Genomic DNA, 17500 nt, shown 5'->3' on the forward strand with positions numbered 1-17500 from the left:
CATCTCGCCGGAGCACGTGTCCGAACAGTTTCCATCTTTGTTTCTTTATACGCGTACTGACTGGTTGTACTCTGCAGAATGCCAGTATCAAAATCCATGATTAGAATCGTAAGGTTTGACCAAATACAAAGACCATGGAATACAGACCTTTTTATGATTTTTAAATAATTAATATTATATAGCATTTACAATATACTGCGCTTTTAGCCTGTCGCAACAGACTCAAAGCCCTGTTTATTTTGTTTCCTAAAAAATCATTTGCTTGTATTATATTACATTGTGGCGCCCACGTACTCAAGTAAGTGTCATTTATTCATTTATTCACTTTCTATCTAATTATTTCTCTATATATTTATTTTATAAATTGTGTATTTTTCATCTTGACAAATTGCCTAAAATACTCCTTTGAATTTTAATGTAAAAGAAATAAAACAGGCATTGCATGAAGGATGTCCTAACGAAGACATCTAAATGAGTTTTCTGGTGTAATTCCATGCCTGGTGTCCTTATGGACGGTTCCTTAATTACATTCTCTTGCTTACTCAGGTGAAAATGAGTATCTGTTTGACAACAGCGTTGTCGCTGTCAGAAATTAATTTATGAACGCCCAACAGGCCTCATGTCTCGTTCCTACATGCCCAATGTTACTTTGGCTTGGGAGCCATTTTAAATCGCTTTGAACCAATTTATTCGATAATGCTCTAATATAAAAGCTCAATGTTTTTTTCTGAAGTTTTTTTTTAGACATGACCGGATCATGGACCAATGGACGAGGAGGAGGAGGAGGAGGAGGAGATGGAGGAGGAGGAGGAGGAGGAGGGAGGAGGAGGGAGGAGGGAGGAGGAGGAGGAGGAGGAGGAGGAGGGAGGAGGAGGAGGAGGAGGAGGAGGAGGAGGAGGAGGAGGAGGAGGAGGAGGAGGAGGAGGAGGAGGAGGGGGAGGAGGAGGAGGAGGAGGAGGAGGAGGAGGGGAGGAGGAGGAGGGGAGGAGGAGGAGGAGGAGGAGGAGGAGGAGGAGGAGGAGGAGGAGGAGGAGGAGGAGGAGGGGGGAGGAGGAGGAGGAGGAGGGGAGGGGAGGGAGAGGAGGGGGAGGAGGAGGAGGAGGAGGAGGAGGAGAGGGGAGGAGGAGGGAGGAGGAGGAGGAGGAGGAGGGAGGAGGAGGAGGAGGAGGAGGAGGAGGAGGAGGAGGAGGAGAGGAGGAGGAGGAGGAGGAGGAGAATGGAGGAGGAGGAGGAGGAGGGGAGGAGGAGGAGGAGGGGAGGAGGAGGAGAGGAGGAGGAGGAGGAGGAGATGGAGGAGGAGGAGGAGATGGAGGAGGAGGAGGAGAAGGAGGATGAGGAGGAGGATGAGGGGGGGGGGGGAGGAGGAGAACAGCAACACTTAACATATTAGTACGAGACATGATGCTTGTATGGCGATTTAACCGTAGCCATCGTTATGTTATAGCCTGATACTGAAATCCAAAAGGACTGGCAGTTTGACGTCATTATTTGGTTTTTGCACCGCTTAGTGAGTTGTCGTTAGTAGAGCTCATGGAAACAAGTTATTTCATTGGTTGAATTATTGAATATAACTCACGATTTGTTAACTTATGTGGCAAAAGACTGGCATTTTGACGTCATTTTTTGGTCAGTGTCAGGCCATAACTTTGCGAAGGCCACGGTCCAACCCGGTGCCCCGAATGGCCGCCGCCATCCCGGGCGCCACACTGCTATGCTCACTACCATGTTCATCGAAGGCAGCAGCCTCTTATGGTTTTCACACTACTATGTTATGACATTCGACCCAATCAGCAAAGTCTAGTCCGCATTCGTGCACCGTCGCAATTCCGCCGGGTAGCATCGTCACAACACACCGTTCGACTAGATGCTCTGCCGTCTCAGGTTCTTGCCCACAGCGGGTACATGTTGGACAGGTAGAAAGACCCCACCGATGAAGCGCACTGGCCGTGAGGCAGCTCCTCGACCGAAGCCGATTCGCAGTCATCCAGTGTCTCCTCTTACTGGTATCAAATCCTGGCAACTTCTCACCAAGCTTAGAGGAGGTTACGTCCCCGCCCCCACGAGGGATTGAATTCGTCCAAACCGACTTCCATCTCGTATGTGCAGCTCAAGACGTTTCAAAATAAACCACACAGACGGGCAACCATAAAATACAGAGACACTAGCGTTTCAGTCATTGTTTCTACCAATCATTTAATAAATTTAAGAAAATTTCTCACCGAACCAACATCATCCTCGGCCTCAACTTCATATGACCTTGGGGGAAGGCTTCCTGCAGAGCTGCTCCATGTCAACGGGCTTTTCCCGCTAAAGCTTCCTGTCGTAGAAGTGTCGAGCTTGCATAATAAAATATAATCCACACCAGCCACAAACTCATTGGACGACGGCTGTATAGTCACGACCAAGTTATTTTGACCTGGGGAGGAGGAGGAGGAGTAGGAGTAGGAGGAAGAGGAGGAAGGGGAGGAGGGGGAGGAGGAGTAGGAGGAGGAGGAGGGGAGTAGGAGGAGTAGGAGGAGGAGGGGGAGTAGGAGGAGGGGGAGTAGGAGGAGGAGGATGAGGAGATGGAAGAAATGAGTAAATAATATATCAGATAAAAATGAAATGAGATTTTTTTTTTTAAAGGGGGGGGGGGGGGGGGGGAAGCAGAGATGTCCACATTTGACATTTCTGTGACTGCCTCATTGAGTGATGTTAGGGTTCTAAACTTTTCCTCTATAAAAAAAAACAGCGGAAAAACTGTAGCCATTAAAGATTTATGGTTATTGGATTTTTTTCCGCTATTTTATTTATAGAGGGGAAGCTCAGATCCCTGTTATCACTCAAAGGGAACAGTCACAAAAATGTCACCCATCGACTCAAAACGGTATTATGTCGGGATGAATCAGATACTAAAAAGTCAAATTACAGCTAAACTTGTCAAGAATAGGTATAATTGGTATTAGCACTCTAAAATATGATATTCATTATCCTCAATAAAACATACAAACCCAACGCAAGTCTGATATTTCTGGCTATAAATCCAGTTTTCAGCATCTTAATCATCCCGACTTAATTCCGTTTTGAGGTGATGGGTCACAAATGTCAAAATAGACACCTGTGGTTTTATACCCCCCCCCCCCCCCCCCCCCCCCCCCCCCTCCCTGAACTCTTGAAATATAATTATTCTCCTCATTCATCCTTAGAAGACAATTTTCTTTAGGATTGCCTCGGGAAAAGACCGAGATATCCCGGCACCAGTTGCAAGTGCAGCTCAGCAAAAAAAAAAACCAAAAAAAAAAAAAAAGATAAAAAAAATCAAAAGGGCTACGTTTCTTGCTCAGTGAAATAGAGAATGAATTGGCGAAGAAGCTGGATTCGAACTTGGGTTTCAATGATGGCATTGTAAATGCCTTACCCCCTGTTGAAAATATAGATGAATGAAGAATTTATTGTATTACTTCCCTTTGTTTACGAAATTATAATTTGCCTTTATTCTGAACTGTTTGGACTGCAATGTTGTTGACTTTTGGCTTTTGATTTTTGATTTAAAAAAACGAGTGAAGACGAACGAACACATGAGGCATTTCGGTGTTATTTTATCTTATCTTATTGACTTTTGACTTGATTATTAGACAAATATTACACCCCTTTTGCCATCTGTCTCGCCTCAAATGAAGAAGGATAATGATATCCTAGTACATCGTGATATAGCATGATCATTGTCTGGATGACATTTTTGTACGACCTGGAACCTGCAGTCGATCCTGGTGTAAGATACATTGTATATAAATTAATTTTTTTTTAAATTGAGTTTTTATATAGCGCAATATCCACTAAACGTTCTCAACAAAGCGCTTTACAAGGGGTCCCTGACCAACAGCAACGCTTAACATGAAGAACGAGACATGACGCTTGTTACACGATTTTACAATTTTTTCGGACAGAGACAACGCTTGTTAATGGCCTGGTACTCATTTTACACCTGAGAAAATGTAAGTTAAGAGCCTTTTCCTAGGACTCAACTATGCACCGACGAGGTTCGAACCCAGGACCACAAGACCACATAGCCGTATATAGTTAATTCCATGCGTATCTCGTATTAATAATTACGAGTATTTGACTATTAGCATTAACGGCAATTGTAACATTATAATTACTTTTTTTAAAGGGTCTAACAGAAAACTTGTTCTGAATGAAATGAAAATTTGGATTTCTATAACTTGCTAATGGAATGATTCAAACAAGCACTATAAGCTTTCCCGACTTAGACTATAGCTATGTCGTTGGTTTAAACGAATCCAATAATTTAGTTTAGAAAAAATTCCGTACAGATTTTGTATCACTGTTACTGATGATGATGGTGGTGGTGGTGGTGGTGGTGGTGGTGGTGGTGGTGGTGGTGGTGGTGATGATGTTGATGGTAATAGTGGTGGTGGTATTGGTGTCATTGGTGGGGGTGGGGTGTATGCGGTGCTAGCAATGGTAATGAATGCTATGATGAAGATGATGATGATGATGATGATGACGATGATGATGATGATGATGATGATGATGATGATGATGATGATGGTGGTGGTGGTGGTGGTGGTGGTGGTGGTGGTGGTGGTGGTGGTGGTGGTGGTGGTGGTGATGATGATGGTGATGGTGGTGGTGGTGGTGGTGATGATGATGATGGTAATGGTGGTGGTGTTATTGGTGTCATTGGTGGGGGTGGAGGTGTATGCGGTACTAGCAGTGGTAATGATTGCTATGATGAAGATGATGATGATGATGATGATGATGGTGGTGGTGGTGGTGGTGGTGGTGGTGGTGGTGGTGGTGGTGGTGATGATGATGGTAATGGTGGTGGTGGTGGTGGTGATGATGATGATGGTAATGGTGGTGGTGTTATTGGTGTCATTGGTGGGGGTGGAGGTGTATGCGGTACTAGCAGTGGTAATGATTGTTATGATGAAGATGATGATGATGATGATGATGATGGTGATGACGACGACGACGACGACGATGAAGATGATGATGATGATGATGATGATGGTGATGATGATGATGATGATGATGGTGGTGGTGGTGGTGACGAAGACAACGACAACAGACTACCATAGCAGAAATGTTTTACTCACGCCAATCCATAGAATATCAATGTTATACTCACCTAAAACTCTATGTGAAAGACACTGTATAAGAAAATATACAAAAATAATTCTGCATGTGTTGCCAGAGAGACTCATTCTCCTCCGTCTGTTTTCACTTTCTGTCATTCTTATTTCATTTTTATAACACTTTCTGTCCATCCTTGATCTATGCAGCAGGCGATATCTACAAATATCACCAGCATCCAAATTTAAACGTGCTCGCTGAATGAATATCTTCAAACGGCCCTTCTTTTACGATTCCCAAATGATTGAACTTTTTAAAAATATTTGTTTGTCGTTTTATTGTAAGTTCTTCTTCCTTGACTGTTGATGGTTAATTGTCAATGTTGTTTGACAATATGATTAGGAGAAAAAAATTCCTGTTAAATAAATGATAAGGAATTCTATTTCATGATGTTGGATTAATTCATTGTCATCTGGGTTCGACTAGATTAGACGAGCCATCCATCGAACCAGATCAGCTCTGACAGGCGTGGTTGTCGCCGATGTCATCTACCCATGTTTGAAGAGTCCGGATAGTCGAAAATGATCTGTGAAATAGAAGAAAATAGATATCAAATATTGTTTAAAATTGATTTTTTTTAAATAGCGCAATATCCATTAAACGTACTCAAAGCGATTTACAAAGGAATGCTGTAATTTAAAGAAACTACGTCTTTTAAAAAAATCACAAAAAAAAACTTGAGCTTTTATACAGCGCAATATCCATTAAACGTACTCAAAGCGATTTACAAAGGAATGCTGTAATTTAAAGAAACTACGTCTAAACACACACACACACACACACACACACACACAAGAAAAACTTGAGCTTTTATATAGGGCAATATCCACTAGAAGTACTCAAAGCGCTTTACAAAGGAGCCCTAACCAACAGCTAAGCTTAATATATATCTATATATATATATATTATATATATATATATATATATATATATATATATATATATATATATAGAATGAAACATGGCGCCGGTTAGGCGATATTACATCTTTTTTTTCGACAGAGACAACGCTGTAAAAGGCCAAGTACTCATTTTACACTCGAGTACGCTGAGAGAATGTGAGTAAAGAGGACTCAACTATGCACTGAGAGAGAAAGAAAGAGAGAGAGAGAGAGAGAGAGAGAGAGAGAGAGAGAGAGAGAGAGAGAGAAAGAGAAAAAGAGAGGCTCGAAGCCAGGAACTTCGGATTTGAAAGAGGGTGTAATACGCAAGACCACATAGCGGCACAATAATAGTGTTCATTGTATTTCCCGTGACATTTAAGTGACCAATCATTCGGAAATAATATTATGTCAGGGGTGGACAACTCAGAAGATCAAGGGGAAGGCCACGAGGAACATGGAGAAGAATTAAAGAAGCTGATATACAGAGAAGTGGTAAGACCTGGAATGAGATAAAAAAGTTGGCTCAAGATAGAGAAGGATGGAAACTGTTTGTCTGTGGCCTATACCCTGACCCAGGGTGAAAAAGGCAATGATGATGATGATGGTGGACAACCCAAGGAAAGAGGAAGCGAGGCCGCCACAAGGACACTTGGAGGCGTACCACCGTAGAGAGGGACCTAAAAGCACAGGGGTCTGCCTGTCGCTCGAGATGGCCCCAAAGAATATCTGCTGACAGGACCAGGTGGAGATCCCTTCCATTGCCTCAAGTGCCAGCAGTCCCGGAGAGTATTGAGAGAGAGAGAGAGAGAGAGAGAGAGAGAGAGAGAGAGTGAGTGAGTGAGTGAGTGGCTCAGCGGTACGGTCTTTGCTTCGTACCCGAAAGGTACCGAGTTCGATCACCCGCTGCTGAGCAAGTCACCTCGCCCTAGCTCAATTTGCCGCGGAGCACTGCGGCTAACGCCTGGGTTATTCCAGTCTTCCCATGGAATAGAGCTGAGAGAAAAATATTTTTCCCCTATAAGATGAATAAGGGGATTTTTAAAAATTAAAAATGTTAATCTTAAGCTCAAAATAGAAAAATTGAGTTTAAAATACGTTTAAAAAAATAGTGACGGCACTGATGAGAGTGAGATTAAGATGATGAAATTTATTAAAGAACTTAAAATCTCCTTATTTTGATCATATTCACATAAAACTCAATTCCATTCAAAAGGTGCTGGAACTTGAATTTATAGCCACCGATATAATGCGAAAGTTGGGGTTGTTTTCTAGTCGTTATAATGTGTGTGTATGCGTGTGTGTGTGTCTGTGTTGTAAAAAAGAAATAAGATACTATCCTAACAACAAGCCTTGGATAACAAAAGATCTAAAACGTTTAGTGAACCAAAAGAAAACTCTCTTTACCAGTGGAAACAAAAAAGGTCTTAAAACAAAACAAAAAGAGATAAAGAGAGTAATATCTAATTGCAGAAACAAGTACAAAATAAAATTGAAAAATGCTTTTCTTCTGGGGATATACTGGACACGTGGCGGGGGCTTAAAACTGCTGTTAACTATAATCCAAAGCCCACGATTATATCAGAAGATATCGATATTGAAACTCTAAATACATTTTATTCACATTTCGACACTGCAAACAAATTTGATATTGAAAATGAAAAACATAAATTAGACAGGGCTTTGGAAGATGAAATGACTATTGAGGTCAGTGAAGAAGAAACGAGATTCGTATTTTCGAAACTAAACGAGAGGAAAGCTGCACACACATATGCACAGTTACACACACACACATAAACACACACACAAACAAACAAACAAACACACACACACACACACAAACACACACACACACACATAAACACACACACAAACACACACACACACATAAACACACACACAAACAAACAAACAAACACACACACACACACACACATAAACAAGCATATACACAAAGGCAATTCTGGTGTGTGCATACAAAGTTAATACACCGAGGATTAAATAATATAATTGCAAACCTCTTTTATCTTACTTTACACAGCTTAATTTCTTTATTTTCAATTATTTTCATACATCGGCATGCCCATTTTATTTGTCTAAGTAATTCTATTATTGATTTTAAGATTCATAGAATCGATAGCAAATATCAATAACTTTAGCAAATCACAAAAATAAAAAAATAAGCAAAAATGCAAATCCACAAAGAGCAATTCATTTCGTAATAATTATTTTACATACAACAAATCAACCTTTGTATTCAATGACAAAGAGCTTCCCCCCCCCCCCTCCCCACGGGGTTGGGGGGGGGGAGGGGGGTGGGAGTTGAAGAGTGTATTGTGATCGTCATTGAATTACCTGTTAGGGGTCGACACACACCCTTTCTTTATTACCATTGTGTGTCTGAGATTCCTAGTTCGATTTTATCACCAAGACGTCTATTCATAATATTATAAGTCTTAAACAAAACGAATTCCAAATTTACCACTAGATATAGTAATAGTAGACATTAGCTTTAGAGAATCTAGGTGAAAATAGGAAATGATTTCATTGATTTACCGGTTTTGAATCAAAAGTAAGGTAATTGGATTCAATCTATTTCGATTAAATTATGTATTTGTTTAAGCTTTAGCCAACGCTTTACAACATTTGATGCCAACATAAAATGTTGAGAAGGAAAAGGAAGAGAAATAAGAGAGAAATTATAGATGAGACCAACATAATGACTAATGATAATAACAGTAGGACATTATAGGACGAAATGGAGGCGCTAGAGCGTTACCGAGTTTGCCGTATCTACACAGATAAAACAAAACTTGGATTTGTTTTTGTTTTGCTTTTTCATTTTGCCAAGAGAAATTTTATGTCGAATATTGTTATAAAAATGCTCAATTTTTTTTCTTCAGGACGTGTCGGATTAGACACTTCTTGACAAGTAAGAGTCTTTTGAATTGATTGATATTTGAAGTTGCGACGACGACGACGACGACGACGATGATGACGAAGATGATGATGATGATGATGATGATGATGATGATGATGATGATGATGATGATGATGATGATGATGATGATGATGATGATGAGGAGGAGGAGGAGGAGGAGGAGCTCTGGCCAACGCTTTACAACTTTTGATGGCAACATAAAATGTGGAGAAGGAAAAACAAGAGAAATAAGACAAAAATTGTAGATGAGACAAACACAACGAACTAATGATAATAACAGTAGGACATTATAGGGAATGAGATTAACGGAAGAGTAGCTTCCCTTGATTAGACGTCACAGGCGGAAAAGTTAATAGAGAGAGAACCTCATGTTGGTTGTGCGCATGCGTCTCTCGTCCTCGCTTCCGATGAAAGCGGCATGAGACACTTCACCGAAAGCGAGGACGAGAGAAACACATGCGCAAAACCATTTTGACGTTCTCTATGTAAGGTGATGTCCAATCAAGGGACGCTACTCTTCCGCTAATCTCATTCCCTATAGGACGAAATGGAGGCAAGAGAGCGTCACCCAGTTTGCCGTACACAGCAATGGGGCAGCGTGGCTTAGCGGTACCGTCTTTGCTTCGTACCTGAAAGGTACCGAGTTCGATGACCCGCCGCTGCGCGAGTCACCTCACCCTAGCTCTCTTTGCGACGCTGCACTGCGGCTGACGCCTGGGTTATTCCAGTCTTCCCTTGGAACAGACCCTACAAACAAATTTCCCCATGGGGATGAATAAAGGGAATCTTTTTTATTTTATTATAAAACAAAACTTGGATTTGTTTTTGTTTTGCTTTTTCATTTTGCCAAGAGAAATGTTATGTCGTATATTGGTCGATTTTAATGAAGCTCGGTTTACCAAAAAGACAATTATCAAACATCTTAATAGGTAGGTAGGGGACCACTAATAACACTATCACCGTCTAGTATTCTTCAATAAACCCCCACCCTCCCCCGTCCCCTACCTTATTCTTGATATATAATATATATATATAATATATATATATATATATATATATATATATATATATATATATATATATATATATATATATATATATATATATTATATATATAATATATATATATATTAGGGTCAGTATAAGGTACGAGGTTTTATTCTCTGTTTGGGTTAGTTGAGTGAATATTTGGGTTAATTTCTTTAGCACAAGGAGCTTTCGCAAAGCCTCCTTTTGTTTTTCTATTAGAGTTAGCTCGAGGTCCGATTGTTTTTTTTCTCTCTTAGTATTAGTTATAGATAGGCCGTAGTGAAGGTCCTAGGATTTTTGTTTTCTTCATATTAGGATTAGTTCAAGGAATATTTGGGTTGTTTCCCTTAGTCATGAGCCCGAAGAACGCGCGTCAGGTTTCCCGCAACTCCTTCAATTCTAACTTTGAATAATAATGATAATAATAATAATAAGAATAATAATAATAATAATAATAATAATAATAATAATAATGATAATGATAATAATAATAATGATGATAATGATAATGATAATGATAATAATAATAATAATAATAATAATAATAATAATAATAATAATAATAATAATAATAATAATAATAATAATAATAATAATAATAATAATAATAATAATAATAATAATTCTTTTTTTTTTTTTTAAGTTTCCAGCCTCCCAAACCCCCTACTAGAATAATATAAAAAACAAAGAATTCCTAGGATGTAGGAGCTTTCGGAAGGCCTCCCAAATAAACACATGACAAAAGATCAACGGTGAAAAAACAAATCGGAAGAAGACTTGGCATGTGGCTTATGGAAGGTCTCCCCACAAAAATATATTTTTATCACTCTGACATAATATATTATCTAGCAGTAAAATTATTGCGATACATATCTAGTTTCTTTAGCAAAACATGCGCTACAACACAATGTTCATTTTCTTTAAATTTTATGATGTACAAAAGAAATTTGAATAAGTAAAATGTTGGTTGTATGGTAATGAATGTGACGATTTTCCTATGGTTGGTAAGGAGAGGGTTAACCTACGCACTAACTGTGGTGACGAACCAAGATGGCTGCACGACTTATGCTCCACTGGAAATTTTAAACAATGAAATTAATGAAAAATGTTTTATAACTTATATTTATATATATTATAGCTGGATACCTGGATACCTGGATACCTCTGTATAGAGCTTTTAGACTTGGTGTAGTCTCCTTCGCGCCTCCTCATCTATTAATGATTGGACCAATTTTTATAATTGAACTTGTTCCCTAGGATGTTGCTTATCTCTAACTCTGCTTTGAATTTATTCAAATTTTTTGCTGATACTGTGGTTTCTTGCAGTTTATTCCAGTTATTTACAATTCTAGATGAAAAAAAATTCCCTCTATCATTTGTTTTAAAACGTTCTTTTTCCAGTTTCTTGCTGTTTCCTCGTGTCTGAATGTTCTTGTTTGGTTTAAGAAATCCTGCCTCTACCCTGTCTATTCCCTTTACTATTTTATATGTTTGGATCATATCTCCTCTTCTTCTCCTGTAATCTAAGGTCGGGAGATTTAATTCTTTCAATCTCTCACGGTAGGTTTTGTCTTTCAGGTGTGTGATAAGTGTTGTTGCTCTCCTTTGCACTCTTTCCAAACAGTCTTTGTCTTCCAACGTCTTATAGTCCGTTCCGTAGCCCGTTATAGGTACATATATATTATACGATAGTATAGATAGAATGCGCTTGGCCAAGGAGTTCACAACATTGCCATCCGGAAGTATGACGGACCAACACACAAACTCTGTGTAACCATGAACTTTTATAGTCTTGTTAATACAGTTTAGTGAGAACAACTCACAAACGCGGATGGCAAAAACAATAACAAAGGCCTGAGTGACGTCATTTGCATACTATCTATACGAGTTATACTTATATAACACATTCGACTTTCGTTCTGTTTAGTGATGGAGCGTTAAATGAGAATCAAACAATAACTCAAAGATTAAAAATAAACTCACCTGCCTACGAAGCCATTTCCTTAACGTACATCGCATTTATCAATTGATTCTCCTTCCGATGTTTGTAACCTGGACAAAATTCTATGACGTCATTCTTGTCCATTATAATATTTCTTCGTGATGTAAAATTTATAACGGGAAGTTTTATCTTCTTTCCTTATTTAGCGCTGATATGACCTAAATGTGTTGTTAATCCATATACATTTTTATCAGCTTTTTATGAATGGTGAAATCACAACATGAAGCGACGCCTATGGTTTCAACTATTAAAATGAAACAATTGTTTATGTTAAGTGTGCTGTCATTTTGAACCCAGGTGGGCATTGTTAGTGAGTAGTGCACATGAATCTCGTAAAAAGTAAAACTTGGTCAAGCCTGCGGGGAGTTCAGTGCCCTGTGTATAATATTATTGTTACTGTAAGCCCTCCAGAAGTTCTCTCATCCCCGACCCTTCGTTTTTTTAAAATATACGGTAAAGAAGAAAAATCCCAAAGAATGGTACTGGAACGAATGAAAAAAAAATCGGCTTAATGTCACTAACAATTCTAGTGTTTGAGCCAATTGGATTCAGTAGTCTGATGTCACGCCGCCTGGCAACGGCGGCCATCTTGGTTCTAAACAAAGAAAATCATTACTTTTTATTCTTCAAGCTGGCTAGAACTTTTCATAGGCCTTGTGACCAGAATGTGTAAAAGTCAAAACATGATCAAATTTATGGGTTTTTTTCCTTTGGATACGCTTTTATGCTCGCCGGAGAAATATTTCATACGGGCGTCCGCCATTGTTCCGATAGTTTAGAGCCAGTGTTGCTAAGTTACCATGCGTCATTAGGAAGGAAGTGACGGTACAACTGTTGAATCCTATTATCATTAAAATCCATCAGAAGATTGTGTAGATATCCACGTCTACGCGTGCACACGGGCTACGGAACGGACTATAAGACGTTGGGTCTCATAGGCTATGTTTGCTTTTGTTTTTTTAGAGTTTTACGGCGTTTGCAACACATTTAGGTTATTTCAACGCAAGTAGAAAGGAAGGAAATGAACACACACACACACACACACACACACACACACACAAATATATATATATATATGTGTGTGTGTGTGTGTGTGTGTGTATTACTATCTCATTTCCTTCCTTTCTACTTGCGCTGAAATCTAGGTCTAAATATATATATATATATATATATATATATATATATATATATATATATATATATATATATATCTCAGAGAGAAAGAGAGAGAGAGAGAGAGAGAGAGAGAGAGAGAGAGAGAGAGAGAGAGAGTTACAATTGAAAGCTCATGAGAAAAAGTAAGACAAATAAAAGGGTTCTAATTGTGATTAGATGAATATTCCAAGAGCACACTTATAGTGTACTTCATATGATATCACCTTAAAGTCTCATCCAGAGATAAGCACAGAATCCCACTATGAGGAATACACTCAAATGTTTACAAACATTATATATAGTTTGAAGCTGACTTCACTCATGCTTTTTGCCATCCGCGTTTATGAGTAATTATCACTAAACTGTATTAACCAGACTATAAACGTTCATGGTTAAACATAGTTTTGTGTGTTGGTCCGTTATACTTCCGGATGGCAATGTTGTGAGCTTCTTAGACACGCGCATTCTATCTATACACTCCAAACGAAAAATATAATAGTGCATAACAGAAAGATGATTTACGAGGAAAAAGATATCACCTCCCAAAACTATAACTATAAATTTGACTGCTTCCTTACCAGTACAAGCCTAAGAATCCGACAAGGGAAAGGACAAAACCAAGAACCCTCATTCCAGGACAAAGACAAAAAGCAAACTCGGAAAACGGATGTAGGGGGATAGAAGAAGACAGAGCAAATGATCACCTGCCCAGCATGGGAGGTCAGAAGAGACACAGGCTATAAACTGAACCCGAGTCTTCTTGTCTTGTCATTAAGTGGCAACTCCGCGCATCGAAAATAATCGCGACTGTGGGTAAGTTGAGAGAAAAATATACTAAATTTAACTTGGTACCAATTTCTTCCCGGTAACCCTATTGTTTTAAAGTTTAAAACTCCTGGGCTATTGATAGTTCGAATTTGACGTCACTCAGGTCTGTTTTTGGGGGGGGGGGGTTTGTTTGTTTGTTTTGTTTTTGTTTTTATTTCATTTTTTTGGGGGGTTTTTTGCCATCCGCGTTTATGAGTAATTCTCACTAAACTGTATTAACTTGATTATAAACGATCATGGTTACACAAAGTTTTGTGTGTTGGTAAGTTATACTTCCGGATGGCAATGTTGTGAGCTCCTTAGCCAAGCGCATGCAATCTATTGTGAGATATTGTGATTGTTTCTGGATGAAACTTTTTTTTTAAATCTCAAACTAAGTGCACTGTTGTGTGCTCTTGGAATCTACATCTGACTGTTCCATATTTGAACCATTTCCCCGGTCTTACTTTTTCCTCAAGTCCTTTTTTTTAATATTGTACATCTAGAATGTTTTTACAATCCAATTTCCTTTTTACTGGCGTTGAGGTGACCTAAATGTGTTGCAAGCGCCGTAAAACCCTTAAAAAGCAAACAAACATACTGGTCTATTTGAGCCAGTCCCCTTTGTTTTCCCTTTTCTTCGCTTCTTAATTTTATACACCTTCCCTCTATCATCTTCCTTTTTTACAATTTTTTCCCCGACAGAGACAACGCTGCTAACGGCCATGTCACTCATTTTACACCTGAGTACGATGAGACAATGTGAATAAAGAGTCTTTTCCAAGCGAGGCTCGAACCCAGGATCTTCCGATCCGAAAGCGAGTGTCATACCACTAGACCACATAGCCGCACAATAGTGTCGCGACCATCGCCTCAAATCAAAATCGATGCCAATAGTTGGATCTCAAGTGAAATATTCATCAATACGAAACATTGGCCAAATCCGTTCGCATTTTGACCAATAATAAATTATTTTTAGGGGTACAAGCAGCTGTGAAGCGTCAAAACTGACCCCAACACTCTTAGAGTAAACATAGTCTTTCAGAGCCTATAGTTTCTATAGCGTGAACAGGAGAATATCAATTAATAACTACCTTTTGGATAAGACAACGTACTTTCCACCAGATCTAACAGAAACAGACCCAGCTACCCAATCACAGCTAGAAATATCTCGACTTCACCCGGGATCGATCTCGGTCCCGTTCGTGTGGTGCAAGTGCTGTAGGGAACAGATCTATGGGGACGCGCACACTCCGAGAATTCGTCCAGATTAGAGACTTTCAGCAAAGCATTTTGGACTTAGACTTAGACTTAGACCTATCTATCACATGATCGCTGTCCTATTTAAAATTGGAAAATACCATGTGACGAGTGCAAAACATCTAACAATAGCAGACGGCAACCATAAAATTTAGGTCACGCATTCAAAACAACAGTCTGGCCGCATGTGGTAAAACACGTGCTCCTGCCTTTGACCGCTCACCTTCCATAGCAAATTATATTTAAAAATATCCATTAAAAGTGGCTGTTGGGTGGCAAAATAAACACATACTCATAAATACTCGATCGTGCATCAAATAATGTCTAGATATTGATATTTTATTAAACAAATGATTTATCAAACATAACTGTCAATCTATTTTTAGACCAGGGTAAAGTTAATTATTCAAAAATTAATGCGCTTGTGTGAACAAAGCAAGAACTATCTGTAACCAGATTTTCAGAATAATTCAGACATAGATGTTGAATTTAACTACATTAAAATTTTATTTATACATGTTTGTTTGAACTGAAAGTGTACTATCTATAATTTAAACAACAAAGACAGGAGATCTATTTTGGGCGCTACTTTGTCCGGCTTCTAACGTTCCTAATCAGCAGTCAGCAGCAATGAACTGGAGACCAAATAATTCAAAGGTACGGTTTCATTTTCAGTGTTTGAGTTTGTAATCTGCATCGATTGTTTTAAGAGAAGGTAAATATTTAGTTTAATCTTAACACGTAGTAGCTTTCCGGTCTTTAACTTTGGATGTTTCACTCGCATAATTCTAGAATGCTTTGTATATGTTTTTCATCTAGTCTACGATTCACTTCGCATTGTCAGTCACTAGTTAGTAGACAGCTCCACTCACCGAGATTCTCATTTACAAAGTTGACGTTTCCTTCGCTCATGTCGACTTCATGTTCAAGCAGTGACTGATTCTGTTACTGTTTGAGGAAACACACTTTTCATAATAATAGGTGGATACTATTGTTGTGTTATGGGTAACAGCTACAATCTAGAACGCGTGTAACAATCATAATTTAACCCCCCCCCCCCCCCCCCCCCCCCCCCAAAAAAAAAATCTTTAAAAAAAATAAAAAATAAAAAAAAGCAGAACCCCCATTAGTAGGTTGGAATGTCAACAGAAACAAAAAAAAAAAAAAAAGAAAATAAATAAATAAATAAAATAAATCCCATCTGTCGTAGTACGTAACTTTCACCACTTTCAACTGGCAAAAGTTTAGCCTAGTCGTATTATTCACTCTCTCCTTGTCCTTGCAATAATATGTTCCGAGTTCGGAACCTTTAGGTCTCTAGATACCTGCCAACGTGCACTTATTTGCAGGTCTGATAATCCATTGACTCACTGTTGTAATGGCTTTTTTTTAATGACACAACATTTTGCTCAAGGCCTATAATGGCATTCGGATGTCAGACCTGCATATATGTACACGTCGATACCTGATCATAACTGGAAAAGTGCCTATCGGTCTCTCTCTCTCTCTCTCTCTCTCTCTCTCTCCTCTCCCTCTCTCTCTCTATCTTTCTCTCCCTCTCTCTCTCTCTCCTCTCTCTCTCCCTCTCTCTCTCCCTCTCTCTCTCTCTCCTCTCTCTCTCTCTCCCTCTCTCTCTCTCTCTCTCTCTCTCTCTCTCTCTCTCTCTCTCTCTCTCTCTCTCTCTCTCTCTCTCTCTCCCCCCCTCTTTCTCTCCCTTCCTTTGTTTCTGTATTTTATTCATGGAAAATCTCTCCACGCATCACTAATGGGGAATAACGAAGATCATATCAATCAACGATGGGAGATTTTTGAATTGGAAAATAACAATGGAAGGCAGTTGAATATTCGATAATCGATATTGAATGGAGACGAATATATCGACATGACCGGGCCGGCAAGACGATTTCAATGCGAGGTAGGCCCCAGTAAGGCCTGTTACTATTGGAACTTATAAAAATAATTCCATGAGTTGGGAAGTTGAAAAAAATAAATAAACTGGTTATGTAATGTATTAACGTGTGGCTATGTGGTCTAGTGGGATGGCACTCGCTTTCGGATCGGAAGGTCCTGGGTTCGAGCCTCGTGCTCGGGGCATAGTTGAGTCCTTGGAAAAGGCTCTTTACTCACATTCTCTCACTGTACTCAGGTGTAAAATGAGTACCTGGCCGTTAACAGCGTTGTCTTTGTCCGAAAATAATTGTAATATCGCCTAACAGGCGCCATGTCCCGTCCTACATGTTAAATGTTGCCGTTGACCAGGGACCCACTGTAAAGCGCTTTGAGCAC

At 39.3% G+C, this 17500-nt stretch overlaps 2 protein-coding genes across 3 annotated transcripts in view; one reads left to right on the forward strand and one right to left on the reverse strand.

Annotated features, from left to right (window-relative positions):
• Window positions 1-17500, forward strand: part of LOC144960167 (uncharacterized) — a 289349-nt gene that overhangs the window by 156745 nt on the left and 115104 nt on the right. The gene's annotated exons all lie outside the window — the stretch shown is intronic.
• The window catches only part of LOC144960164 (hemicentin-1-like), a 131679-nt gene that overhangs the window by 90969 nt on the left and 23210 nt on the right, over window positions 1-17500 (reverse strand). For both annotated transcript variants that reach the window (XM_078893174.1, XM_078893173.1), the window contains exons 2-3: window positions 5135-5665; window positions 2220-2416 (exon numbers count right to left, since the gene is read on the reverse strand). In XM_078893174.1, coding sequence (XP_078749300.1) covers window positions 2220-2416; window positions 5135-5273 — 336 coding nt within the window. In that variant the 5' untranslated portion in view covers window positions 5274-5665. The remainder of the gene's footprint in view (window positions 1-2219; window positions 2417-5134; window positions 5666-17500) is intronic.

Source organism: Berghia stephanieae, chromosome 14 (assembly GCF_034508935.2).
Source record: "Berghia stephanieae isolate SIO BIC M18660-M18661 chromosome 14, UCSD_Bste_1.3, whole genome shotgun sequence".
NCBI classification, from domain to species: domain Eukaryota; kingdom Metazoa; phylum Mollusca; class Gastropoda; order Nudibranchia; family Aeolidiidae; genus Berghia; species Berghia stephanieae.